This window comes from Symphodus melops (assembly GCF_947650265.1).
Source record: "Symphodus melops genome assembly, chromosome: 6".
Taxonomy (NCBI): domain Eukaryota; kingdom Metazoa; phylum Chordata; class Actinopteri; order Labriformes; family Labridae; genus Symphodus; species Symphodus melops.
In genome coordinates this window covers 24,930,653-24,956,634 of record NC_136696.1, presented here as the reverse complement: position 1 = coordinate 24,956,634, position 25,982 = coordinate 24,930,653, and the positions used below count along the sequence as shown (strand labels likewise).

The window sequence follows — 25,982 nt, the reverse complement described above, 5'->3', positions numbered from 1 at the left end:
TGTTCTAAGAAGTAATATTGAGCATGAGATTGAAAAAGTAATGAAACTTACATTTCAAACTATATTGAAAAGTTGTGTTGTCTCACCCCCAGCCTGTCTCTCTATCGGCACGTTTCCTGCTGAATAGACACACACACACACACACAAGAAAGAATATAGAAAAGCAATATGGAGGAGGTAATATATCTCATAATATGCTTGTATAGTGTTTTATGTTTTTACACTAATCCTCAGTGTTTGTTCTTAACTATCAAACGAGGCTGTATAGATGATATAAAATGGAGACGACGTGCGCACAGGGGGGAAAAATCCCCAAGGCAACACTGACTCAACCAGAGTAGGTTTCTCCAGACGGAGACGAGGGCTTTAGTGGGCTTGAGACTGTAATTCCTCACTATTGTGTCCCCCCTGGAGCACCAGACAGACTGCTCTGGGTGGTCCTGCCTCTGTAAACTCATCTTTTCCTCTTCCAGTCTCTAGCTGCCGGCCCGACAGGTGCTTTTTTTTTTTTTCACAGTGAGACTCACAACATGTCTTTTTTTTTTACTATGCTGCCCTCTTTAACAAGCTGTTAAACAACATGTTAACTTGATTCCCTATGCGCTCCTGGTAGGACGGCGGAAGCTGGCGTTAAAAAGGTAGGAAGTTTTAAACGATGATAAACCTGTGCTGTCACTTCATCCTCATTGTGGACATCTGTTTCCATGATCAATTATCGTGTAAGGCTCTGTATCTCTTCACCTGTGTCATCGTTCATGTGACTGTCCCATCTGTGGTCTTTGTGTTGTTTGGACTTTGACAGCAAGTAATTATACATATGAACCTAAATGACTGAATAGTCGCGTGTGTGTCTGTGCCTTCGTGACGTGTAAATGGACCGTGATGTTGAACCGTATCGTTTAGCACGGTGGTTCTTAACTGGTCTCGCCTCAGGTCCTACCACCGACTCCTGTCCAAATGTTGGACATTTTTCAACCAATGAGATCCATTTTTTGTAAAGTGGAGCAGTTTGGTCCTCAGATGGTACAGAACATGCACCAGAACAAAGAGATTAAACAAAACAAAAAGGGTTTTAAAAATATCTTTACTTTCTTTTTCCAGGTCTTTTTTCAAGACCTACTGAAAATTACCCCATGACCCAATTTTGGGTCCCGACCCACCAGTTGAGAACCACTGGTTTAGAGGTTGTTGTAGTCCAGTTTCAATGAAGACATCATTGTTTATGCATTAAAACCCAGATGGAGTTGTAAACAATCACTAAACTTCTTGAACTTCTTCCTCTTCCCTTTACTCTTGTGGCCCATTATGACTGCTGTGTTTTCATTCCAGAGTTATCACAATGAGCAGATACAGTTTGTTCTTACAGCACATCTTCAAACCGCTAACTGAGTTTTAGTAACAGAAACATTTCGCACACTGAAACAGAGTGCAGCTTACACTCTGTTTTAATCGTACTTCCAGCATTTACAGTACAGGCAGTTCAACAGGTGATGATTACAAAAAGTGGTAAGATGGAATCCCCCCGGTCACCATTTAGAGAATAATGAAAGAAATAAAACTGAAAAGGAAAAAAAGAGGGGATCATTTTTACTCTGACTTTCTAGCAAACGCTGGAACGGAAGCTATTTCATATATTTCTCACCACAATGCTTTGACTGTCCTCATTGTTTTTCCTGTTTTCACCTTTGATGTTACAAAGTTGTTCTCGCTGTTATACGAAAGGAGACCACGCAGGTGTGTAGCACATCCACTGACTTCCTGTTTGCCCTTCCAGGACTTTGCCTTGCTGCCAGAGAAAGACAAGACGTTCCTCATAGAAGGAGGGGTGACTCTTAGCGGCGGTCAAAGGGCTCGCCTCGGCCTGGCCAGGTACTTCCTCTTCCACCTTCTCATCCGAACCTATCCTAGTGTCTGTCAACACAGGACGGCTTCTGCTGATCAGTGATTGTTAGTCTTTCTCAGGGGATTCAGGTAGGTTCAAAAATGAAAACCTGAAGAAGACCTCTGGTTGAGCAAGTGAGCGGGCCTTTCTTCTTCCTTAAAGTCCTTACAACCCATTTACCACTTCTGTTGTTGTGTCATCCTCTGAGAAGCGCTTTCTACGGCGTCAATTGAGCTTTATTACGCTGTTAAAACTGTGTGTAGTCGGACACTCTCACCTTCCCTTGTAATATTTATTGCTTTAGTGTCACCAATTATGCACATCCAAGGATTATTTTTCTGCCTCCTGCCATCTCTGTAAATAGTCATCAGAACTGATTTATGCCCGCTGGGACTCGACTTCCTCATTTACACCTTTTTGTTTCCCACTCTTTCTTTTTCTTTTTCTCTTTCTGTTTCTTGTTGTTCTTTTTGTCTAATTCCAGGTGTGTATTCTCTGATTCTGTTCTCCTACTTTCTGAGCTTACTCTGACCCACGTTGTGTTTTTCACTCCCTCAGGGCTGTGTATAAGGACGCAGACCTCTACCTGCTGGATTCCCCTTTCACTCACCTGGACATCGTGACGGAGAAAGAGATCTTTGAGAAGTGTGTATTCAAACAGAGAGTCTTTCATGTGGAGGAGGTGGGGGGGGGCGTAGAGCTAACGTTTAAGTTCACGGTCAAGGTTATCTCTTGTTGTCTCAGACACAGTGGAGTTGACTGTGGTGAGTAACGGCTGTGTCATGCCTCTGTAACCTTCTCAAGGGACAGGAGTCTAAGTTGAGACAGAGGGAATTATCCTTTTGATGAAGTTCTTCAGAGGGGAAAATTAGAAACCTTGGTTGTGTAGACCAGTATAAGATGAGATGAGATATCTTTGTACAAGTACAACAAAATGCTGTTAGAGCAATCCAGTGCAACAGATGCCATGTCAAAGTATCAAAGATAATATAAGAATTATATGTATGAACAAAGGATCAGTTATAAACACTGGGGCGACAATCTGCTGCTAAGACTGCTTTGTACTACGAGCTGTATATAAAGGTTTTAACAGGTGTTAGATTTAAAATCATATGCTTTATATTTGACTTACTTATTCGTGCAATTAAATCTTTGGATATGAATGATTGATATTTTTCACAGTCACTGGGATGCTTGATTTCACACGTGCACAAACATGAGTGAGCTGCATGGATGAGTGCAAACACGCAAGGTCGAGGTTAGTTTTCAGGTGTGCATACGTGAAAACATATTTTCTTTTTGGTCTGATACCTTCATTTCAATGAAAGAGGACATTGGATATAGAGAGAACGAAGAATGACAGGCAAAAAGGGGCCAAGGGTCAGAATGGAACCCGGGCCGTACGCTTTCAAGGACCACAACCTCTGTGCATAAAGCGCGAAACCTTAACACGAGCATTCAGTCTTGTTTTTAATAAATTTCGTTGATCGAAATGTTTCCAGAATGTTGACATCTGAAGTCTCAATACAATCTCCATTTCTTTGTATGCACAGATGTGTCTGTAAACTTATGGCCTCCAAGACTCGTATCGTGGTCACCAGCAAGTTGGAGCATCTCAAACGGGCCGACAAAATCCTGCTGCTCCACAACGGAGACTGCTACTTCTTCGGCACCTTCTCGGAGCTGCAGGCACAGCGTCCTGACTTCAGCTCCCTCCTCCTTGGCATGGAAGCCTATGACAACATCAATGCAGAGCGACGCAGCTCCATCCTCACAGAGACTCTACGCAGAGTCTCTATCGACGAGACCGCTGGCTTTCGAGGCCCAGAGCCAATGCGCCAGTCTTTCAGGCAGCAACACCCTCCAATAATAATGTCAGGACCACAAGGCCACGCTGGAGGTGACAGCTACCCAGAGAAACGCAAACAGTCCCTCATAATCAACCCTCTGGCAGCTGCTCGCAAGTTCTCCTTCATCGGAAACTCCCAACAGACCGCAAATGCTCCCCTGTCCATGATGGCTGAGGACGGGGTTCGGGAACTCTCTGATAGGAAATTCTCCGTTGTGCCCGAGGACGATCAGGTAGAGGAGGTGCTCCCTAGAGGGAACGTATACCATCACGGGTTGCCACACCTCCACGGGCAGCGGCGTCAGTCTGTGCTGGCATTCATCACTTACTCTCAGGGTCAGGAGCGCAGGGAGCAAATGCAGTCTTCCTTCAGAAAGAGACTGTCCATCACACCACAGTGTGACCTTGCATCCGAGCTGGACATTTACGCTCGCCGCCTGTCCAAAGACAGCGTTTATGACATTAGCGAGGAGGTGGATGAAGAAGACATGGAGGTAGAATGTTACAGCTGTGTTTTCAACATCTGGATTTATAATCAAGTAAAGGTTAATGAACATATCGGTTTCTTCACAGCAATGCTTCGTCGATGAACGAGAGAACATCTTTGAAACTACCTCATGGAGCACCTATCTACGCTACATCACCACCAACAAGAGCTTAGTCTACGTCCTACTTTTCATCATGTTTGTCTTCATCATTGAGGTAAGAAACACCTCACTGTTGTGCTTGTTTGTGTTTTTTATGATGGCAAAATAGATGACAGAAGATGTTTCTTGTCTTTGTCACACCAATAGGTTGCTGGTTCAGTCATTGGCATTTTCCTCATTACTGAGTAAGTGTCTTTTTTTTATTATGATACTTCAGGCTAAAACAGCAGATGATCCCTTTCTGTCCTAACATGAACTAATATCCTGCTGTGTTTGGTGTATTTTCCACTTTTATATTTTAAGTCGAGGTGCATTGAGACTTTTTTAGTTTTTGATGAAGACGTTGACAAAGTCACTTTTTTTTTTGTTTATTTATTGGGAAGTTTTGATTTTTCCCACTTTCAGAGTTTTTCCAGTATCAAAGTTCCACATTTGTCCCTCAGATTTACAAGACTTCCTTTCAAAAATGCTAAATTGCTTAATGCAAATATACGGTGCCTATGCTATATATAAAAGGAATTGCGCTGTATAACGAAAACACTGTGTATTAAATGTTAACAATACAATTAGATTTCTTGAGAAATAAGAACAGAAAGTGACCCCCTTTGTAAGAAATCTAACTTCACCAAAAGAAAGCATCACGGTCCACTACAAAGTCCCCAGTAACAAAGAAAATATTTTAAAAAATGACAACAAGCCTGAGGTGCCAGTAGCATAGTGGTTGGTGAACGTCACACATGTACGGAAACTGTGGTCCTCCAAGTGAGGGGCTCGGCCAGTGGCTCCTTTCTTGTATGTAAATCCCTACTCTCCCCCTTCCTGATATCCGATTCCATCCACTATCCCCTCTCTACAATTAAGTCCCAAAAAGAAAAACTTTGATCACAACAAGTAAGGCTAGAAACAGATTTTTTATTTAAACCTCCATCCGGTCTGTTTCATTTGTAATCCATACTGTGTTTTACCAGTGCAATCAAGAGGGACGGGGAAAATCCAAATTCACCCAACTACGTCAGTGAGCAGCACCCAAACGCCTCGTCGCCCCTCGTCCACCTGGCTGTCATTGTCACACCGACCAGCGCTTACTACATCATCTACATTTATGTGGCGACATCAGAGAGTGTGCTGGCTTTAGGATTCTTCCGAGGCCTCCCATTGGTGCACACATTACTCACTGTGTCCAAAAGACTGCACGAGCAGATGCTCAGCGCTGTAATACGAGCCCCCATGGCTGTGCTCAACTCTATGAAGACAGGTGACTCTACTTTCTTTGTTAGGTGAAAAAGAAATGGCAAACAAATATAACAACTTTGTTCAGTGATGTCATAATTGTATCCTTGCATTCGCCTTTTCCTACTTTCTTCCAGGTCGGATCATGAACAGATTTACGAAGGATATGGCTACCATAGATGACATGCTGCCTTTGGTCCTGTTTGACCTCATCCAGGTATTAACTGTGAAATAAGTAAGGAAGGGTTGCTAACAAGTTATGCTGCATAAAATGGCTCGTCCCAGTATATCATTCCGACCTCTATTACTGATTTCATGGTGCAATAAGTCAAGCCACTGTCCAAGCACCAAAATAGGATAAAAAATAAAATTGATAACTGGACTTGTGCTTTTTATGGGGAAGGTCACGCTTAACCAAGACCAATTAACACACTGATGACAGAGACTGCTGTATAAGGCGACCATGAGAAGTGAATAATCCCATTCACACACATTTATACACCGCTGGCGAAGCAGAAGGTGCAACTTGGGGCCCAAGGACACACCGGACATGTGACTGCAGGAGCTGAGGATCGAACCCTCAACCTATGTCGCCCATGACATAATAGGGGGAACATAAACCCAATTTACCAAAAGACATGGCAAGCACACAAAACTTCACAATACATAAATATAATTGCATGAAACACAACAGGGAAGAAGATGGAAAAGCAAATATCAACATAATTTCTCCATCTCAAGAATAATTCAAAAGCTTTAAGTTTGAAGGAAACATTCCCTTTCAAATAGTGTAATGATGAAAAGCCTTACCTAATACAATACAGTGGAACAGTTTTATAATAATTTCCCCAACCTGTCTGGTATTTATGAATTAAATGGGAAACATGGCTTCATCATTCAAATGGTGCACTCCTGTTTACGCTGACTTCAGAAGAAGAGAACAACGTCGGTGTTAATGTTAGTACACACGTTTTGTCTCTGATCATTTTCTGTTTTGTTGCCCCTCCACCAGCTGACATTGATTGTCACGGGTGCCATCTTCACCGTGTCCATCATGCGGCCTTACATCTTCATCGCTGCCATCCCATTGGCTGTCTTCTTTGTTATCCTCAGAAAGTACTTCTTACGAACAGGACAACAACTCAAGCTCCTGGAGGCTGAAGGTGAGAGTCGGAGAGGAGACAAACGATGCTATCTTCTTCTTTCTTCACCAGACTGGAATTTGCATGAAAGATTTTATTGAATAAACAGGACAAGTAAAAGTGAAAACGTGACAGTAAAAGGCAATAGAGCGAGCAGAGGAAGGGAAACAAGTTGAGAGACGCCACAGTCATCATAACTGTGTCTGCATACAGAGCTGGTGGATGGCCCAGGGCCAGGGGGGCAAAGATCAGGCTGAAGAACAAAAACACAACAGAGGTGGGGTCAAAAGGAGAGGATAGAGGGGGCGCCTCAGAGGGGCGGGAACAGTTCAAGGAAGTGAGGCAGGGGAAAAAACAAATGTCATCGTCCAATCGGCGAAGAGTTTGGTATCCCTGTCAAAAGAGTGAAGTCATCTCTGAAAGGTTTTAATCATGAAACAACTGTTTGTGACTGCTGTTATATTCCTAAAGTGAGAGTTTTAGTAACTGAAATACTCCGTATGATGACACAAACTTCACGAGTAACTTAGAACAATGTTCCTACAGAACTCACTTTAAATGATAGAAGGTATCCACAGGATTTTCAAATGTTGTTCAATATGATTTAAGTCATTTATCTGACTTTTTTTAAATATGCACAAATGTCAAGTGTTGCAACACTGGATTGAGCTGCAGATGTTTCAGTCAGCACCATCAGACACTGTAGTGACAGGGCAGTGTCTCTCTGTACGAGGGGATGAGGAAACAGGCCACTGTAGTGCTGACATAGATGCCAGTCTGTGTTTTTTGGAGTACCCTGCTTGGAAAATGATTCTTTCACTAACTGCATGTTACGGTGATGACGGCGATGTCTAGTTTCCGGAGCTGCTGGAAGCACATTAGGGTCAAAAAGATGAGCCGAGCTGGGATTTCCTTCAACCCCATCCTGGAGAAACAAAAAGCATGTCAGAGAAAACGCTCTGGATAATATGTGCGTTTGTCACAACAATGCTTTGCAGAACGCTTGTCCTATTTGTAAGCAATGTTCCATTTACATGGGAGATACCGCGAATGTTTTTCCTGAACGTCCAACCAGGAGAAATTCTTAGAGAGAAAGAGAGAGAGCAGAGAGCATGGAGAGAAACAAGCTTCAACCAAAAGAAATAATTCTGTCACATTTCTGCATGAATAAGCCAAAGTATGTCTATAAACAATTCTTTTATAAAGCCTTTCATTGTTTGTTTTGTTTTTTAATTATTCAGTGTTTCTACAGTCAATGGTGTGATTGCTGCTGGCTACCAAAGTTGCATCACCTTGTGTTTGCAGTACTCGAAAGCTGAAGAACTCTCTTTGATGTTCTCGTCTCAAAATCCAAAGCATTTTTACTCGGCCATGTCTCGGTCTCAGACCGGGTGAACTCCAGATTTAAAATCAAAACCACCACAAATGAAGGCTATTTTTCCAACATCATCACTTTTTTTAAAAAGAAAAACGCGGTTTTCTAAAAGAATGATTGACTTCAGGCAATTTGTGGTTTGATTTTAATTCCCCAGTTATGGCTGCAACCTTCCCTGTGTCACGGTCTAAGTGAGTGACAAAATGATGTCTCATTGATATTTATGGTCTCAGTCTCGACTGGCTTTGGTCTTGTTCCTGCCTCAGTCTTTATCCCTATCCGTCTTGGTCTTGTCTCGGTCTTGGAGCACTCTTGGTCTCGGGTATGTCTTGGTCTTGGTTATTGTGGTCTTGACTAATCTAAACTAGTAAAAAATACACTATTTATCAAAATGTGGTCATGATATGACATGAAGCACTCGACTAGTCAAAAAACATTTGTTTCTTTTCCCAATGGCAGGCCTGATATACCTCCAGAAACAGATACATTAGGCCAACCTTTTCCTGACCCTGAGTCGGCCTCCGGTCTTGCCTCTTGTGACTTCTGACTTCTGTTGTGCAACGCCACGTTAGTACTCTAACTCTGAAAGTTCTACAATATTTTCTTCCTCTCTTGCAGCTCGGAGCCCTATCTTCTCCCACCTCATCATTTCCCTGAAAGGTTTGTGGACTATTCGGGCCTTTGGCCGTCAGACCTACTTTGAGACACTCTTCCACAAGTCGCTCAACACTCACACAGCCGCCTGGTTCCACTACCTGGCCACGCTGCGATGGTTCCTCTTCAGATGTGATATGATCTTCGTGCTGTTCTTCAGTGCAGCTGCCTTCATCGCTGTTGGAACCAACCGTGAGTGAAGGGATCTTCTGATGAAGGCCTCATTTAGTACAGAGGTTTAAGAGGATGTGTATCACACCCAGCACACTTTATACTATTGTAGGATTATGCAATGAATTTCAAGGACAACAAGAACTGAAGACGTTTGTTTACATTGAACTTCAGTACCACTTAAGAGTCTTTGTCTTTTTTGAACTTTAGAGTTTACATTTGTCTTCTTTTTTTCCGCCTTTATTAGACACATCCTCTGTACGGTGGGTGCCTGCTCTCACCACTGACCTACACTGAATAACACCTGTACAGATGTTATTAAGGCAGACTTTAAAACAAAAAATAAGGACAACAGAAAGTAATGGCATAATGGGATGAAACTGCTTGAGCTGTGATTCATGTGGAGCCTTTAAAAAAACACAATAACAGCAGCTGCACTTGTTTTCGTGCATTGGAAGGAGGAAAACACTCATTGAAATTCCGTGAAGTTAAAATGCAAACACTTTATTATTTCCATTACACAAATGGTAGAAATGAAGAAGCCTCGGTCTTATCTGTGTGCCACAGTGTGCAGAGTCAGATGTCAAGATCATAACACACAGTGTGTCTGTGAAAACTGATCAAAGCTGCTGGAATGCCACCGGATGTAATGTCTTGTGGAGAAGGAAGCATGCGTGTGTTTGATTAAATAAATGTGAAACAAAAGTACACACAGACATACAAACATGTGTTGCTGCGTCATTGTCTGTGTTTATGCTGAGAGCAGATTAAAGGATCATTTCACAGCTCATTAGTTTCCAATAGAGCCTGTAGCTGAGCTGACACACCTGAGCGGTGCTCTGACATCAGAGAGAGCAGCTGTGATTGGACAATACTTATGAGTGTGTGTACATGTGTGTGTGTGTGTTCACTTTGCAGAGGACAAACCAGGGGAGATTGGCATCATTGTGGCCCTTGCGATGCTCATCCTTGGGACTTTCCAATGGGCTGTCATCACAAGCATCACTGTGGATGGACTGGTATGTGGTTCACTAACACACACAATCACACAAACACACACACGATCACACAAAATCGATATTGTTTGCATCATAGTAGGACTTGTGTTTAAATACTTCTAAACTGCTGGCCTGCAAACACACATGAGAGGACGTTTTGATTTGATTCTGTTTCTTCTTTTAGTGTCATGCACATGTGTGTAAACCAAACAGGCTTTCTTTCACCTCTGATTCTAAACCTTTGTTGACAGCTGAGTTGAAGTTAGTAGAGACACAACGCTGCTTGTTGACATAATCAATACAGCTGCAAAGGGTTTTGGTAATATAATGTTTCTGTAGTCTGTATGAGTAGAAACCTTATGATGCTTTACCACTCAGAAGCATCACTTCGGGGGAGTTTCATTACATTACATTTATTAAGCCAACGCTTTCGTTCAAAGCAACTTACCACTACAGCCTTCAAACATGACATGACAACAAAACAGCAAGAGTCATAAAGTGGGAGGCACGAGCTTCATCGAACAAGCTGAGCGACTTCTTACGCTACAATCACTGATCTATCATTGAATTATAGAGGGAAGAACAGACCACTGAGCCGCTGCACATGACGCACACCGTCATCTTAAACAGCTACTCGCTCCAACAGGTGGCCGAGTGGTGGAGCATGTTATTCCTCACTCTATTCAATCTGGTCTTGTCTCTCCAATGAAGGCATACAAAAGCCCCCCAAAATAGACAATAACGCCAACAAATACTTTTAAATATGGACGTGATGATAACGGACAACTCCTGTGATGATGTTAAGATCTTAATGAAGGAAATGAAAGAGAATGGGATTCTTATCTGTGCTCAAATTCTTCAATGAAAAGTAAAAAAACAAAATCTCTGGTTTGAGATTGTTGCTGATTGATCATTTATTTAGAAATATATTTCAGACTTCTTTAATTTTGTAACTTGAAGTACTTCATCACATGTATGCATGTACAGGATGATGCGAAGAAGCTGCTGTTAGCGCTGGTTTACACTCGTATAAAAGCCACCCTGTGAATGCAAAGTTTCGGATTAACTAAATAATCATTCCGAAAGTCCCTCCAGCAACTCCAAAATACGAAATCACAATCACCTGTAGCTCTCCTCACTCTCTCTCTCTCTCTCTCTCTCTCTCTCTCTGCTTCTCTCAGATGCGTTCAGTTGATCGGGTGTTTAAGTTTATCGACCTGCCATCGGAAGAGCCGCTCCCTCCAGGGAAATCTGGGGGTAAAGGAGGCCCTGACCTCGTCATCGATAACCCACATGCTCAAGAATGCTGGCCTAACCGCGGTCAGATGGACGTCCAGGGCCTGACTGTCAAATACACCGAGGCTGGGCGAGCTGTCCTCAGTGACATCTCCTTCTCCGTGGAGGGAGGGCAGAGTGTAAGTCCTGAATGAGTCAGGTGTGTGAGTGGAGTTTAATGGAGCCTGGAGGAGGAATGTATATAATGGACTTTGTGTACTTGTGTGTCACACAAATATTGTGTCAGATCTGATTTTAGCGACTTTTAAAACAAACAATTTCACAAGTAATGACCTGTGTTGTTTTTAGGTATGAATCAAAGTTTCTCTGATCGGACGCGATGTCATAGCTTTTAATAATAATAATAATAATAATTTACACTTTATTAATTCCACGAGGGGAAATTCGGTTTACACTCTGTCTAACACACACATAGGCCGAGATACACACTCATGCACAAACAGGGTTCTAGTGACATGCATTAATGGAGAGGTCTCAGAGTGAGGGGGCTGCCCACAGCGAGCGCTTCAGAGCAGTTTTTGGGGGTCGGTGCCTTGCTCAGGGGCACCTCGGCAGTGCTCAGGAAATGGACTGGCACCTCTCCAGTTACCAGACCAGTTTCCGGACTTCGTCCGTGCCGGGACTTGAACCGGCGACCCTCCGGTTCCCAACCCAAGTCCCTACAGACTGAGCTACTGCCGCCGCATTATATAATATATAATATAATCTGTTATAGATCTTACCTCGACTATAACAGCTCATTCTGCGGGGGATCGTTTCTGTAACTTCATCGTTGTAGTACACATCTGACCTGTGGGTCAATTCAAGTGAAATCGTTTCCCACATTTAAAACGTCACAATCATCTTGTTTCTGCTGTGTCTGCCCTGAAGATCCAGATCTGAAAAGCCTCATGTCATTGAAGTGGTTCAGATCATCGTTGGCAGCAGTGGCAGAATAGCTTTTAGTCAAAAGAAATATTTGACTCCCATCTCCGTCTCTCTCTTCTGCTCCTGGCTGTAATTGCAGTCACTATGAGCTCCTCATAATGAGGCCTCGAGGACAGAAGAGCTCAGTAAGTGTCTGCACTTCAGCCTTGTCCAATTAGCTTCTCCAAGGTCTTCTGGTAACTGGGCTCTTAGACTCTTATACACCTGAAGGCAACATTCACAGTGCCATGAATATACTGTTAGTGTTCAGGTACTGAGACATTAGGTTCTGCACGCAACAGCTATAAACGGCTTCAAATATTGTGCAGGTTTAAATATGAATGTTATGTGTGTGTGTTTGTGTGTGTGTGTGTGTGTGTGTGTGTGTAGATAGGTCTGCTGGGTCGAACAGGTTCAGGGAAGAGCACCCTGCTGTCTGCTCTGCTGCGTCTCGCCTCCACTGACGGAGAAATCTCCATCGACGGCGTATCCTGGAGCTCCGTCTCCCTGCAAACGTGGAGGAAGGCCTTTGGAGTGGTGCCGCAGGTGTGACCATAACTTTCCTATCTCATGCTGTACGCGTCATGACATATGTTAGTGTTGTAGAGAATGACAAAAAAGGAACGTGTAAAAAAGAAAAACCTGCAGTAGCAAAAAATGAAAGTTGAAACCAGTTGAAATGAGTGTCAGAGCTCTTCTTAAAACATGTGTGGAGTGGAGCAGGCTAAAGCCGTAGAGGATGGACTTTTCTCATCATTGGGGGGTTTATCGACAGACAAGGGACACATAGTGAGAGGGAGATGGATTTGTTTGTTCTGAACCATCAGCAGCTACTGATGCATTATAAATCATGCGTTGTTCATAATGAGGCTGTTAATCAATAAGAGAAGAATGACATGTATTTATTTAACATGAGAATGAGACACGAGAGTCAACCTATTAACTCAACTCAGGAAGCATTATAGATAATAAGGAATGTTTCCAGGTGTTGTATTTCATATCCAGCTGGATATATCAGGAGTGAAAGTGTTTTTACGTTGTCGCGAGCAGAGAGTCTTCATACTAACTGGAACCTTCCGCATGAACCTGGACCCACATGGACGTCACAGTGATGAGGAGCTGTGGAGGGTCGCCGAGGAGGTGAGGCTCTGTTTGCGTTTTGTCCTGACTTCAAAATAAATCTGCTCCACGTGACAGTTACAGGTTTAATAAAGTAATCAGAGGGAGAGCCTTTATGTCAATTCTTTAAAGCTGGAGTTTAGTTCGTTAAAACAACGTTCAAACATCTTATGCTCATCCTGGTTTTGGAACGCACATTTTGCCTCACTATGATTATATTCTCTTTTCTCTGCCGCTCCATCCCTGGACATCTGTAAAATTCACCAATTGGAATCGTTTCCAATCTCTGAATTGTATCCACTGCTATCGACACTTCCCACCAGGAAACGTCTCGTGTAACAGAACACCAAACATCAAAACCCTGCAGAAGGACTCCACAGACAGTCAATAGAGAGCCATTGTTTTGTATAAGTGTACATTTTTGTACCGACTGTATCTTTAAAGTATTTCAAAAAATATATATCTTTGAGGCATATCTCATGCTACAATTTTACTTGTTTGCGTTTGTATTCTTCCACTTCTATGAATGCTTCATTAAATGAATCTGCGTTGTCCCTATAAAATCTGAGGATCATCAGAAACATTGCATGCAATGATGTCTCGAGTTAAGTATGTGTGGGCTTTCCTCAGGTGGGTTTGAAGTCTGTGATCGAGCAGTTTCCAGACAAGCTGGACTTCCAGCTGGAGGACGGAGGCAACGTGTTGAGCAACGGACACAAACAGCTGCTGTGTCTCGCCCGCTCCATCCTCAGCAAGGCTCGCATCCTGCTACTGGACGAACCCTCGGCCTACCTCGACCCCATGTAAGTTCATCATGTCAGAACAGCCTTAACTCTGTGTGCTGTGGGTGTAGGTGACAGAGTGCAACATGAAGGCTTACTGTCTAATCAGCTTGATCTGCACCTTTGGGTTCCAAACTTTATTTTGATATTTTGATAGAGACGGTTTAATTTCTCCCTCTGCACCACAAACCAGACAAGACCACTGGCCTGATTATTGAGAGCTCTGCCTCTCATACAGCTTTTAGATCCTTGAAGTACAACAAGCCTTCCTGCATTCTGGGGGTTCGATGTTTTGCAGGGGAACAGGGGACTATGACATGGCTCTGACTGCATGAACACAAACAGTCGAAACCTGAAAGTGATCATGGGTATGTGTGTGTATTTTCTTTGTGTCTGTGTCAGCCTGTGAACCCGGAGCAAGCAGAGGCACTTCACATCTCCTGTCCCTGCATATGGGGACAATCTCGAGTACTTACTGTAATTCTGACTTTGTGTGTTTGTGTGTGTAGCAACATGTTCAGACGACGGTCGTGATTGTAAATGAAGCCTTTAATGAGCAATTTGATTTAACCTGAGGCGAGCGCTGCCTGCTCTTTCATGTTTCCCTCAACAAGAGCGCAACGTTAAGCTAAAGTTTGAGCACCAGATGATGCTAATGATGATGAGGACTGGTCCTGGCTGTGTGTGTGTGTGTGTGTGTGTGTGAACAGAACGTTACAGGTCCTGAGGAAGACGCTGAAGCATGCCTTCTCTGACTGCACGGTCATCCTATCAGAACACAGAGTGGAGCCTCTGCTGGAGTGTCAGTCCTTCCTGGTAAGTTTCTGATTTGTTTTTGTTTTTTCAGTATTATTTTTTTGTGTTAGGGTTACAAACACTGTGTACAGGAGTTTGTACGGTTCACTCTTACTGAACCTGATCTGCTCACTCTACACTGACCTGTTACACGGTGAGAGCTCCTTAGACAGGATGTTGGATGTGGCTGTTTGGGTCTGTGTCCGTGTGATGGATTGTTTAAGTGATAGTAATGGGGGTTTGTGTTGACAGTAACTTAAGGGAACTGTCAGCTGGACGTGGAGTGATTCTTGTATTTATTAGTTTTGTTAAATGGTTAAAGAATGTGCTTCATCACAATGAAGAAGTACTTGTATTTCCTAGAAGTCCATACAGGATTCGTGCCGTAGCGTTGTGTTTTATTTGATTGTTACTCCCCTCATACCCGAGCCATCTCAGGGAACAGAACAGGATTTTTAGGTGGCTTACTCAGATTTTCAGTAGGGGTCCATGTCACCCCCCCTCCCAGGCAGCCAACAGCTCCTGAGCCCATCCAGCTCATCGTGCACACCACCATGCACATGGACGTCCCTACTATCATTCCACATTATGGACGCAAACACAGGAGGACTCAGAGGAGAGCGTTTGCACAAACCATTACTGTCTGAAAACGAAAGACACTTCATGTCTTACTAAGTGCAATAGACGCCGTCCCTTTTTCCAGCTCAATGTTCACGATCTTCTCAAGTGACTGGAAAGCCTCATTAGAATCCTTAAACGACACATTAAGGTCTCTAGATGAATCCTATGCGTTCATTTGTTAGTGTTGACAGCCCTGTTATTTAACGGTTAGATATGTGAAGACATAAAGGACCCCAGGTATGACTTTGTGTTTAGAACAGATCAAACATTGAGAGACTCAGAGTCTCATCTTGTAGTTAGTGCAGCTGAGCACAGCGTGACCTTTCAGCACTATCTGCTGGTAAATAACTAAAGCCTGAGCCGATGATATCAGCGTATCAAATCACTATCAGTCCCGATATTACTAGATCTATTCACCAGTTAAATATTCATTTCATTTGAGCACCAGACGGGACATATTGGGGGAGAGAGTGACATGTATCAAATGAGACATGAAGTTGAACCTGTGACCTATGAGGACTGCAGACTGTGCACATGAACACCTGACCCGAGCTAAAACTAAAGTCTTTAGTTGTTAATGTCAGCGGAGGTGTCAAAACATCATCCAGCATATTGGTGATTTATGTGTTTTCCCATCTAAAGCAGGTCATTGTTATAGAAGAGGTTCCACTCCGGATGTCTTTCTCTAAGCTGTATGTCACTAGAGAGCTGTCCTCTCTTCTCTTTACTTTGTAGCTGAATTCAGATTTAGAAGGAAAATCTGAGATTCAGAAGTCCTGACTCACCACTTTGTCATCCTGAAACCTCCAGCTCCTCTTCTTTGTGTTTCTCATAAAAGGAATTCTAATTTAAAAGAAGGGAGCACCTAATCACGCATCCTTAAAAGACGTCTAAAAGGACGCAGCTGACCTGAACTGAACCAGCCTTTACACTCCTGGGTTGTGTTTCTCTTCTGAAGTTTCAACAGAAAATCAGCAGTTTCATATTACTGGTGACACAAATGAGGACACTGCACCCTTTAACACAGACACACACACACACACACACACACACACACACACACGCAGAACTGGGCGTGTTTGTTGTCAGCTGTGGTTGTAAAGTGGGCCTAATGTAGCTTAATACTGAGGGAAGGTTCACTTTGTTCTCTGCTCTAAACAGAAACCACAGCCAACACGTACACTGTTTACACAACTCCAGGAATTTTCAGATAAAAAAAAAAAAAAGTTTCCTTTCAAGAAACACATTTCTAACTTTCGTTTTCTCCAGCTCACAAACGTACGTAAAGAAAACACGCTGAATGTGCTCTCCTCTGTGCAGATGATTGAAGGGAGCTCCACGAAGAGCTACGACTCCATCCAGAAGCTCCTGAACGAGACGAGTCACCTGAAACAGGCCATGAGCCCCGCCGACCGCCTGCGCCTCTTCCCCACCCTTCATCGCCTCAACTCCAGCAAGAGGGCGCCACCGCCCACCGCTAAAATCTCGTCCCTGCCGGAGGAGGCGGAAGACGACGTCCACGACACTCGCCTCTAACCAGACAGGCACACAGACACACACTCCACACACAGACATGAACTCCACAGGGACAAGACTAGGATTTAATTCTGTGATCAATGTTGATGACTTAAGAGCTGATGGGACAACTTGAAGCCTTTTTTTTTTTAATAATAATCATCTTCATGATTCACTGAAAGGAAAACTAGGATCTCTACTAAGTCACTTTCCATTCTTTGACATCAAAAAACAAACGTGTTTATTTATTTTTCAATAAATCTGATAGTGAGCAATAAAACATCTAAAGCTATTTTCCAATACAACTTATAGAACTAAACAGGGACGACACAGTTTACTAATTCAACTCACACATAGTAACGTGCTATGCTGCTGATGTCGTATAGAGACAGAGATAAACGCATGTTGGCATGGTAACAGCCCGTCGCATAAGCCTCAAGGCCCCGTGTCCACCTGGCGTTTGTTCCCGGGCAGAAAAGAGCTGGCTGTGAGTTCGCGAGCATTTGATCGTCTGCGTTTGTGAGCTGAGGAGAAAAAACGCTGCACGTCCATCCTGTCTCTATGACAACGGCCGCTGTATGACCGACTCCGTCACGGAGTGAGGAGGGTGTGGAAACCAGATACGATCTATAGCAGTGCGAGAATACGGGGAGTGTCATACATTTTAAAAAGAGCGGCAGTGACGTCATCGGCACCTTTCTGGAAAGTTGAATGTGAGTGGCCTCACAAAAAACGCAGAGCGCTTAAAAAAAGCTGCTGCGAACGCCCTCTGCCCGCTGAAAACGACTGAAAGAAGACGCGGTGGACACGGGGCGTAAGAGTTCAATCCTGCACAAATATGAAGTGAGTGTAAAGTGCAGAGTTAGAGGCTGAAAAGAAAGAAAACATGACAACACACCTGCAGGTATAGAAACAATTAAACACAATTGTGTTTGTTTGATTTAATTAAAAAAAAGGCTGTATGACTGAAAGAAATGCAATAATGTTCAGGTCCTAAGAAAAATGAAGCTTTTGTTGTAAATTTTAGTCTCAAAGTATATTTATAAAAAGAAATCTGTGTATGTACTACCGGGCAGATCTCACCCACTGCAGCATGGAAGATCAAATCCTCCATCCTCTAGGAACCTCTCTGAGAGCAAAGCATGATGGGTAGACGAGGTGTGCCACTGACATGTAAATAACAAACATGAGACCAACAGCCTGTGCTTCACTCTGACTAACTGGACACTTTGATGTACGTGAATCTTTCTGCAGGTTGCAGTCGGTTACGTGTTTTTTAAGCGTGTTCACAGTTTCTTCAGTTGAGAAATTCTTCGTCAGGAGCCACTGTAGAAGTCTGACTGCGTGTGTTGTTATCTGATCGGAGCTTTTCTCATTTCAAATATCAAGTTTGAAACGCTTCAACGATATTAACACCTTTTTTTATCCAGAGGTGCTCAAAAGGCTATTCACTTAAAAAGACTTGAAAAACAAAGCAGAACTATTATTACAAGTCGTCCAGTGACCCTGCTGCTGACCGGCGTCTGCTGCACACTGTGCTGAGAGGATTGTTCTCTAACATGTGTCACCTTATACGTGTTCTGCTTAAAAAAACAAACAAACAAACAAAAAACAAAGCACGAGAGAATAAAAAGATCCTCTGAGAGTTAAGACTTCTGCAGTGGCTTGATGTGATCCTAAAGTATCTTCCTGTTAATGCTGCAGTTTGTCGGCCTGACTGCAGAAACTGAACTGCACCGAGTACACACGAACACGCACACACACACACACACGCACACACACGCACACACACACAGACAAGCCTACACTTAAAAGGGACAGTGAAGCTGTTGGCTGACACTACTAACACGACGACTCAGACCCGTATTTTTCGATGTGAATGCACTTTAGAGACAGCCTGAGGTACTCATCAGCTTCTAAAGCAACACAAACGTTCAAGAAATGAAGAGCTGTGAGGTTTGTTTTTTTTAATTCCTCCTGTTAGTGTCTTAACAAATCATGCTTTTTTTCTGTCCATGTTACTTGATGAATTTCAAAAAGAAGTTGTTAAATCACACGGAAAAAAAAATCAGAGCCGCTGCTGTACAAATGCAAACGTTTAGCTGATTTTGTTCTTTTTTTATTGATATTAATGCTTCCTCAGAAACTGGCAAACATTTGAACTCTTCTCATTCACTTCTTTTTCTTTGGTTGAGGGACGAGTGTGTTGCTCCTTTCAGACCGAGTCGTTTTTTTGTAAAGCAGTGACGGTGAGTTTTAAGGTACTGTGGAGAAATGCCTTCATATCTGAACTGTGATGACCGACTTTTTTTTATTACAGATTAAATTAAGAACAAAGTTTCTTACTCATAGGAAAAGGGACACGTGTCCAGAAAATGTTTAAATGTATTTGTTCAATCAACTATATTTCCAGTAAAACTACGATTTTGAGAATTTCAGTGTGAGTGTGTCATTTGTTAGCTGCACTTTCCGTCTACTTTTTCTTTCTTGCTTGTTGCTTTATCCTTTGACACACGATTGTCTTTTCTTTCAAATGGATCATTTCGTCCCCTCCCTTTTACAACAGGAACTCTGATATCACATGAATGCACCATTAGTCCTGGCTTAGTCCGGATCCCTTAATGTCTTAGTCTTCTCTCAGTCTCTCCCTGTCCTGGTCTTGGGTAGTGTGGTCTTGACTACAGCACTACTTTCAAGGTCAGTCGAGGAGTTTTGATAGAAAAGAAGAAAAGAAGCAGAAATAGTCACGACTGGATTTTTATCAGTGTCATTTTTTAATGTTTGTGCTTGAAAGACAATTCTTTAAACCTCAAACAGCTATCGTACAGATCCAAATCAAAGGTCGACTAAAATCTCTCCTGTACATATGTATAGATAGATTTGTATTTATATATGAACAACGTCCGCTTGTAACAACACATGTCCTTTAAAAAGAAAAAAAAAAAAACCATACCGGTACGACAAACACGGTGAGGACGCGGAGCAAAAAGAGAAGGTGAGTTGGAGCATCGGGGAGAAACAGAACATGACTCAGGTGAGTTAAAGATGCTTTCTAAAATATTTATTATGGCTTACAGTTGATCGAGGACATCCTGTGTTTATACACTTCTATTACTTATTGCCACAGCGCCCTCACTTTGAAACAAGTGAAGGCTTCAGAACCAAACTAGTTTTACAAACACTATGTACAAGTCGTCTTCTTTTTTTTTTCAGCAGTTTCGCTTTAAGGTTTCATCACTGTACAAGCGTCATCACCACGTACACCAATCTATAGAGCATTTAAACCTACTAATTCTTATTTACAAATATATTTGGTAAAACCCTGATTAATTTCAACAGTATTTAAACCAACCTTGCAACTATTTAGAGATTAAACACTTATCTCAAAATACTTAATAGCAAAAACAACAGAAAGTCAAATAAAACCTGCTCGTCTCTTTCTTTGATCCAAAAACACTTTTCACGAGAAGGTCACGTCTTTCAGTACCTTCAGTTACTCGTCAATGGCCTTAAACCAGTAGGAGAAGTACAGTATTTGACTTTAAGTACACACATATACTGTGCTGTCTGTGAGGCCGTTTCCACCAGTTCATCCTGACTCTGCATCGTTCAAACTGAATACTGTCTCATCATACTCGGGCTCACACACTGGAATAAGGCGACAGTAAAGTAACATGCTGCATTACCTTCTGTCATTTTCCCCCCACATTGAATTTTACCAAAACCAAACAATCAAATACTTCAATACTGTAATAGAATAAAACTATGGTCCCCAAGTACACAACTGCAGTACAGTGTAACAAGTACGGATAACAAGTACAAATACTAAGAGTCAACGGTCGTCAGGTACCTAGTCTTTACATCATGGAGACTGGGGGGGCGGGGAGGGGGGTTCACAGCGGAATCATGGGAAGGGACGGGGAGCTGAAGGTGAAAATGTCTACTTGTTGTTGTTTTCATGCAAATCTCTGTGGAGGATCCAGATGTCCTCGTGTGATTGGTTGTTGTCGTTGATGTTGTTGCGGTGATAGTTGTTGTTGCTGCTGGACGGAGGAGCCTGCTTTAGTCTGCTGCTGCTGCTGCTGCTGCTGCTGGCTGTAGTTCTGCCACGGCTGGGGGGCGTCTGGGTTCTGTTGTTGCTGGCGGTGGCAGCAGCAGGAGGAGGAGCTCGTACCTGCTGCCCTCTGCTGCTGGGGACGGGGAGCTGCGACTTGGCGCGAGGGCCTGAACGTCGGTCGGCGCTCTGGACGGCGGCCTGGCTGGAGCTGCGGACGGACTGATGGGTGACAGTCTAAACAGAGGAACACGACGTTGGTGAGTGAGAACCTCAATCACCATTACACAACCTTACAGACAACAACTAACCAATAGGAGAGCTCTATTTGTTCCAAGGAGCCCTATGATTATGACACAGAGAGGTAAACAATCCTTTACCATGTGGTCATTGTTTTCATCTTTTTTGACTGAACTTATGAAACCATGAAGACAACATTAATTGAGCTACACACGTTCACATGAAGTGCTGCAGTCTAATGCTTATTTGCTTAGTCATGCTTTATTGATCAGCTATTAACCAATAATCTACTGCTTTTAAGTCGTTTTCGTAGTCAGTCGTAGTATTAATAACTCAGGGAGTGTCCTGCATATCTGTACGATGACAGAAAAGTTCAATATTTGCATTGGTAATGTCTTTGTTGTGTTTATGGAGATTGGCTGTACCGTCTCCCTTCAACATTGACATTTTCTTCAGTGCCTTCATCGAGGAGCAGGAGTTTACTGTGCAGTTCATTTGTCAGCAAGATGTTAGGAAAACCAGCAGCAAGATTTATTGACAGTTGTTGGAAGTTGTTTTTTTTGCGTCGGTGGGGAAAACCGATGGAGATTTTCAGCCGATCTGATCTGATCTGGTTAATACATGTATTTAACTTGCTGTTTCTTTACAATCTGCATCACAATGACACTACTGTTACACCGAAACAATAAACCTAAAGGAGGCTTATAGAGCTGCTGTACGCTGAGCTGCATGTAAACCTGCAGTAATGACAGCACTGCGTGTACGCTGCCGTCTCCGTAGAGCTCATAGTGGGCCGTCTATTTCTGTGTGAGGTAACACCAAACACACAACACACCAATCATTAAGCGTTTGACAAAACACACTCACACACTCATTACACTACATTTGAGTCACTAGCCTGTGGCTCAGTCAGACTAATGGAGTGGGTTTTTTTCTTCCAGCAAACAGAAAATTCATGTGAACATCTGCTGAAGACAATAATATTGACTGACAAACTTCATGTGTGTCTGTGGAGAAACATAACAATGTTTTACAGTCTTTAAGAGTTTTCTGCTTTCTCACTGTTTATGTCTTAATGTGAGTCTTAGTTCAGGAGATTTGCTTCACTGTAACCGGTATGTTTTACTCATTTGGAAGCGTAGCTGTCAGTCATTCTTCAGCACACGTTCTTTCCTCGTCTCACCGTCTGTGGTTGCTGCTGGATGGCCGTTTCCTGCTCGGCCTTGCAGGGGGGCGTGGCTTCACTGGGCGGGCTGGAGAACAGGATCAGGTCGTCTTTGGCGCGAGAGATCTGTGGGAGAGGAGTGAATCTTTAAACAGTGAATGTGGGGAGCAGCACAAAGCCTCAACTGCATTCTGAGGCCCCTGAGATGTGTAAATATTCCTTTAATTAACATAATGCACTGGGTGAGCAGCTTGTGATGAGCTGCCATTTGCATCAATGTGAAACAGTTTAAGGTTAGAGATTGAGAGGATTGACTCTTAACACACAAAAAACAGCTTTTCACCACATTGGCCTTAGTTTCACATCGTTGCTGGAAACTAGGGTCAGACCGATACACGATTTCAATATCGATATTAATATTGTGGAGAGAAAAAAACCCGATAATGATCTATATTTGATCTGCAGAGATAAATATAGATAAACACACATTTATTGTGTTAATCCCTCAAAGGCAGTTATCAAATAAAGACAAGATGGCCACTCAACTGGAAAGTAACTGTGCATGTACAATGCATCAACACTAAACACTTTGGAAAGTAAAAGAGAGCTGCTAGTTTAGCACAATGATTCTTGGATTCAATTATATTTGACTGGTAAATAAATCTAGTAACATCGGTGCATATCCGATCACTGGATGCTAAGGTCAGACGACGTTATCAGCGGGTCGATTGATGGTTAATGAATGTGAGATAGATGAAATACTGTAGGGTTGTTTACCATCTTTAAGCTTAAAGCACGGGTGAAGCTGTCAGGAATCTGCTCAGACAAACTTCTAGTTTACACATTTCTACATTTAAAGAAAAATGAGGTCAAAATCAGTGCCAGATCAATGACTCCAAAACAAAGCACAGTGTCTATATTTGGAAGGATGACAGTGAATAATTAAGGAGCGGTGAATGAGTCACAACAGGTGAGCTAACAGTGTTTGGTGTAATTAAGAACTTGAGTGACCTCTGAACAGAAAGACTGTTCACTGGGAACGTTTATTGGACGCTCTGGATGACAAAGACAAAGGAGGAGACAGACATCGATCTTTGTGTATTTTCAACCAGCCTTTCCTACAACTCCCTCCTCTCTCTCTCTCTCTCTCTCTCTCCCTCCTCTCTCTCTCTCTCTCTCTCTGGTTTCTGCTGTCCTATCAGAATAAAAACATTAAAGACCTGAAAATAATCTTTAAAAAACAAAAAATCATTTCCGTGTCATTTAGCTAACTCAACAGAGCCTGAACCCCGGTCCCACTTCGAGGACTACAAGCTAACGGCTCGTACATTGGAGTCCTGGAAAGAATCCTTGCATTAAGTAAGTGACAAAATAAAAACCTGCCTACATATGTGAAAACTGATCACAAAGATGGCTCACAGCGTGCTGTGGTCCTGAGTTCAGGAGTGCCTGTACCTTGCTGATGTCTGGCTCGGACTTGCTGGAGCACATCGTCTGCAGCTCTCTGATTAGATCTGTCTCATCATCAGAGAACACAGACAGACCCACAGGCTCCCTGCAAACACAATTCAACACATTTAGAGAACAATGGTAGGTTTAAGGTGCTTTTATCTCTTAAATTCTTTGGTAAAAATCATCGGAGACGGTGTCCTCTGTTTAAAAGCATCCACCAGGAGCTCCAACATTATCCACAGTATAGTTGTATGGTTAGCTTTTATTCTCCTAGCAATCATTGAGAAGAACACAAACCTCTGGACCTTGCTGTTTGAGATGAAGCTGACATCAGTGCTTGACAGAGAGCCTGCAATCACAAAAAACACGGAAACACATCTTTTATAGAGCATGCAGAAAGATGTATTGTTATTAAAACACAAACACACATGAGGTGCAAGAAGGAAGTTTGTCTTTTGTCACAGGAAACATCATGTAGAAGACGCCAGCGTGCGGTGCATGTTAAAGCTGTGAAACATCACCCCCTTGTGGCTGCAAAGAGCTCACACAAAGCCAGCTCACTTAAAGTAACATGTTCAAAAAAACTGTTGAGGTGAGCATCTGTGGATGACTTTCAACATCATGTTGAATTTCTTCAAACTGCTGTTGTTATGATCAGCAGCCCTGAGCGTTTCCTGTTTCTTTCACCCTCTTTAACCCATTTCCTCTGCATCTTTATGATTTATCACTAGTTGTGAGCTCAGTAAGTGTTAAATATTCCTGCAAACAGACAATCATTTTTTTGCTGCTTTATTTGACTTTCTACTCAGCAATTAAAGTAGCGTAGTTTCTCAGCATGTCATTATCCATCAGGGAAGTTTTATAATGGATCCTTCGAAAGTCATAGGACAGTTTTGTGTGTTTGTCTCATGAGCTCGTGTCATATTGGTCACTAAAAGGGTTTAAAACCAGCCTCACCCTCTCTGAAGGAGCCGCCACAGCTCCAGTTTAAGCCGGGGCCTCCCTTCTTCCGAGGGCTGGTGTTGGATCGTCTCAGCTTTCCACTGTCCCGTCCCTTTCTCCCTCCTCCTCCTCCTCCACTTCCTCTGTACGAGCCGATGGCCGACAGAGGGAAGGCTCCGCCCCGAAACTCCAACAGGTACCTGTCGATCTCTGCAGGGAATGAAAGAATAATCCCAGATTACTCAGTTTTACATGATTTATATTGTCAGCTGACTGAAACATGAGGTGATGAAAGGCGAACAAACTGATGTCATCGTCTGTGACGCCCACACACCGTGCCGAGGCAGAGGGCAGCCCTGGAGAACAGCCTTGTTGACCAGGATGCTGAGGGCGGCTTTCACCACAGCCTGCTGCCCGACACTCAGCCCGCAGTTGCTTGGAGACGGCCTCAGCGACGACGGGGATGAGGGAGAGGAGGGGGAACGCTTGGCTGTTACCCGGGAGATGATGGCCTCTTCCACACGGGGGACGACCACGGCGTTCCAGAGCCGAGACAGCCATCTGAGGAAACACAATCACACGCATTTAACTCCACACTCAAGTAGCATTATTCAAGAAGCTAAATCCGAGAGAAGGATGCATGATATGAAGAACGTGTAAAAAAAAAAGTTTTATTTCTGGCTCTTTGGTGCCTTTATTTAGAGACAGGACAGCGGGTAATCAGGAATCAGGGAGAGAGAAAGTGGGGAGCGACATGCAGGAAAAAGCCGCTGGTCGGATTCAAACCCAGGCTACCTGCCTCCGTACATGGGGCTAACCTAAACACACACACACACACACACACACACACACACACACTTGACAGGTACACACCTGACGATTGCCTGTGTGTTGTTCAGGACCACAGGGCACGAAAGGAAGAGCTGTGGGCCCAGCAAAGCCTCATGGGTACCGAGGCGGGACAAACAGGCGTTGAGCTGCTGCCAGACGTGGCTCACCCACAGCACGGAGCGCTCCATGATACTATCATGTGACCAAACTCCTGTCCCCATCTGTGGGAGAGGTACAAGCTTTCAAATAAAGATGTGTCTTTATAACAGTCTGTCTTGAATTTGTTCTTTTATCGTTCTTTATTTCACATGTTTCT

At 43.2% G+C, this 25,982-nt stretch overlaps 2 protein-coding genes across 8 annotated transcripts in view; one reads left to right on the top strand and one right to left on the bottom strand.

Moving 5' to 3' along the window:
• Positions 1-17,708, top strand: part of cftr (CF transmembrane conductance regulator) — a 38,288-nt gene extending 20,580 nt beyond the window's left edge. For 6 of the 7 annotated variants that reach the window (XM_079345913.1, XM_079345911.1, XM_079345909.1 and 3 more), the window contains 16 exons: positions 1,775-1,869; positions 2,441-2,527; positions 3,436-4,225; positions 4,305-4,433; positions 4,526-4,563; positions 5,347-5,633; positions 5,746-5,825; positions 6,621-6,771; positions 8,744-8,971; positions 9,869-9,969; positions 11,130-11,363; positions 12,541-12,696; positions 13,201-13,290; positions 13,900-14,072; positions 14,762-14,867; positions 16,788-17,708. In XM_079345913.1, the coding sequence (XP_079202039.1) occupies positions 1,775-1,869; positions 2,441-2,527; positions 3,436-4,225; positions 4,305-4,433; positions 4,526-4,563; positions 5,347-5,633; positions 5,746-5,825; positions 6,621-6,771; positions 8,744-8,971; positions 9,869-9,969; positions 11,130-11,363; positions 12,541-12,696; positions 13,201-13,290; positions 13,900-14,072; positions 14,762-14,867; positions 16,788-17,003 (2,961 nt within the window). In that variant the 3' untranslated portion in view covers positions 17,004-17,708. Of the gene's footprint in view, positions 1-1,774; positions 1,870-2,440; positions 2,528-3,435; positions 4,226-4,304; positions 4,434-4,525; positions 4,564-5,346; positions 5,634-5,745; positions 5,826-6,620; positions 6,772-8,743; positions 8,972-9,868; positions 9,970-11,129; positions 11,364-12,540; positions 12,697-13,200; positions 13,291-13,899; positions 14,073-14,761; positions 14,868-16,787 lie in introns of those variants that run through there. The other variant, XR_013779237.1, reaches the window with a different exon arrangement.
• Positions 17,709-19,739: 2,031 nt separating this feature from the next.
• cttnbp2 (cortactin binding protein 2) overlaps positions 19,740-25,982 on the bottom strand; it is an 84,413-nt gene continuing 78,170 nt past the window's right edge. Inside the window, exons 17-23 of the mRNA XM_079345565.1 lie at positions 25,709-25,887; positions 25,170-25,396; positions 24,851-25,045; positions 24,191-24,242; positions 23,897-23,996; positions 22,460-22,567; positions 19,740-21,273 (exon numbers count right to left, since the gene is read on the bottom strand). Coding sequence (XP_079201691.1) covers positions 20,923-21,273; positions 22,460-22,567; positions 23,897-23,996; positions 24,191-24,242; positions 24,851-25,045; positions 25,170-25,396; positions 25,709-25,887 — 1,212 coding nt within the window. The 3' untranslated portion in view covers positions 19,740-20,922. The remainder of the gene's footprint in view (positions 21,274-22,459; positions 22,568-23,896; positions 23,997-24,190; positions 24,243-24,850; positions 25,046-25,169; positions 25,397-25,708; positions 25,888-25,982) is intronic.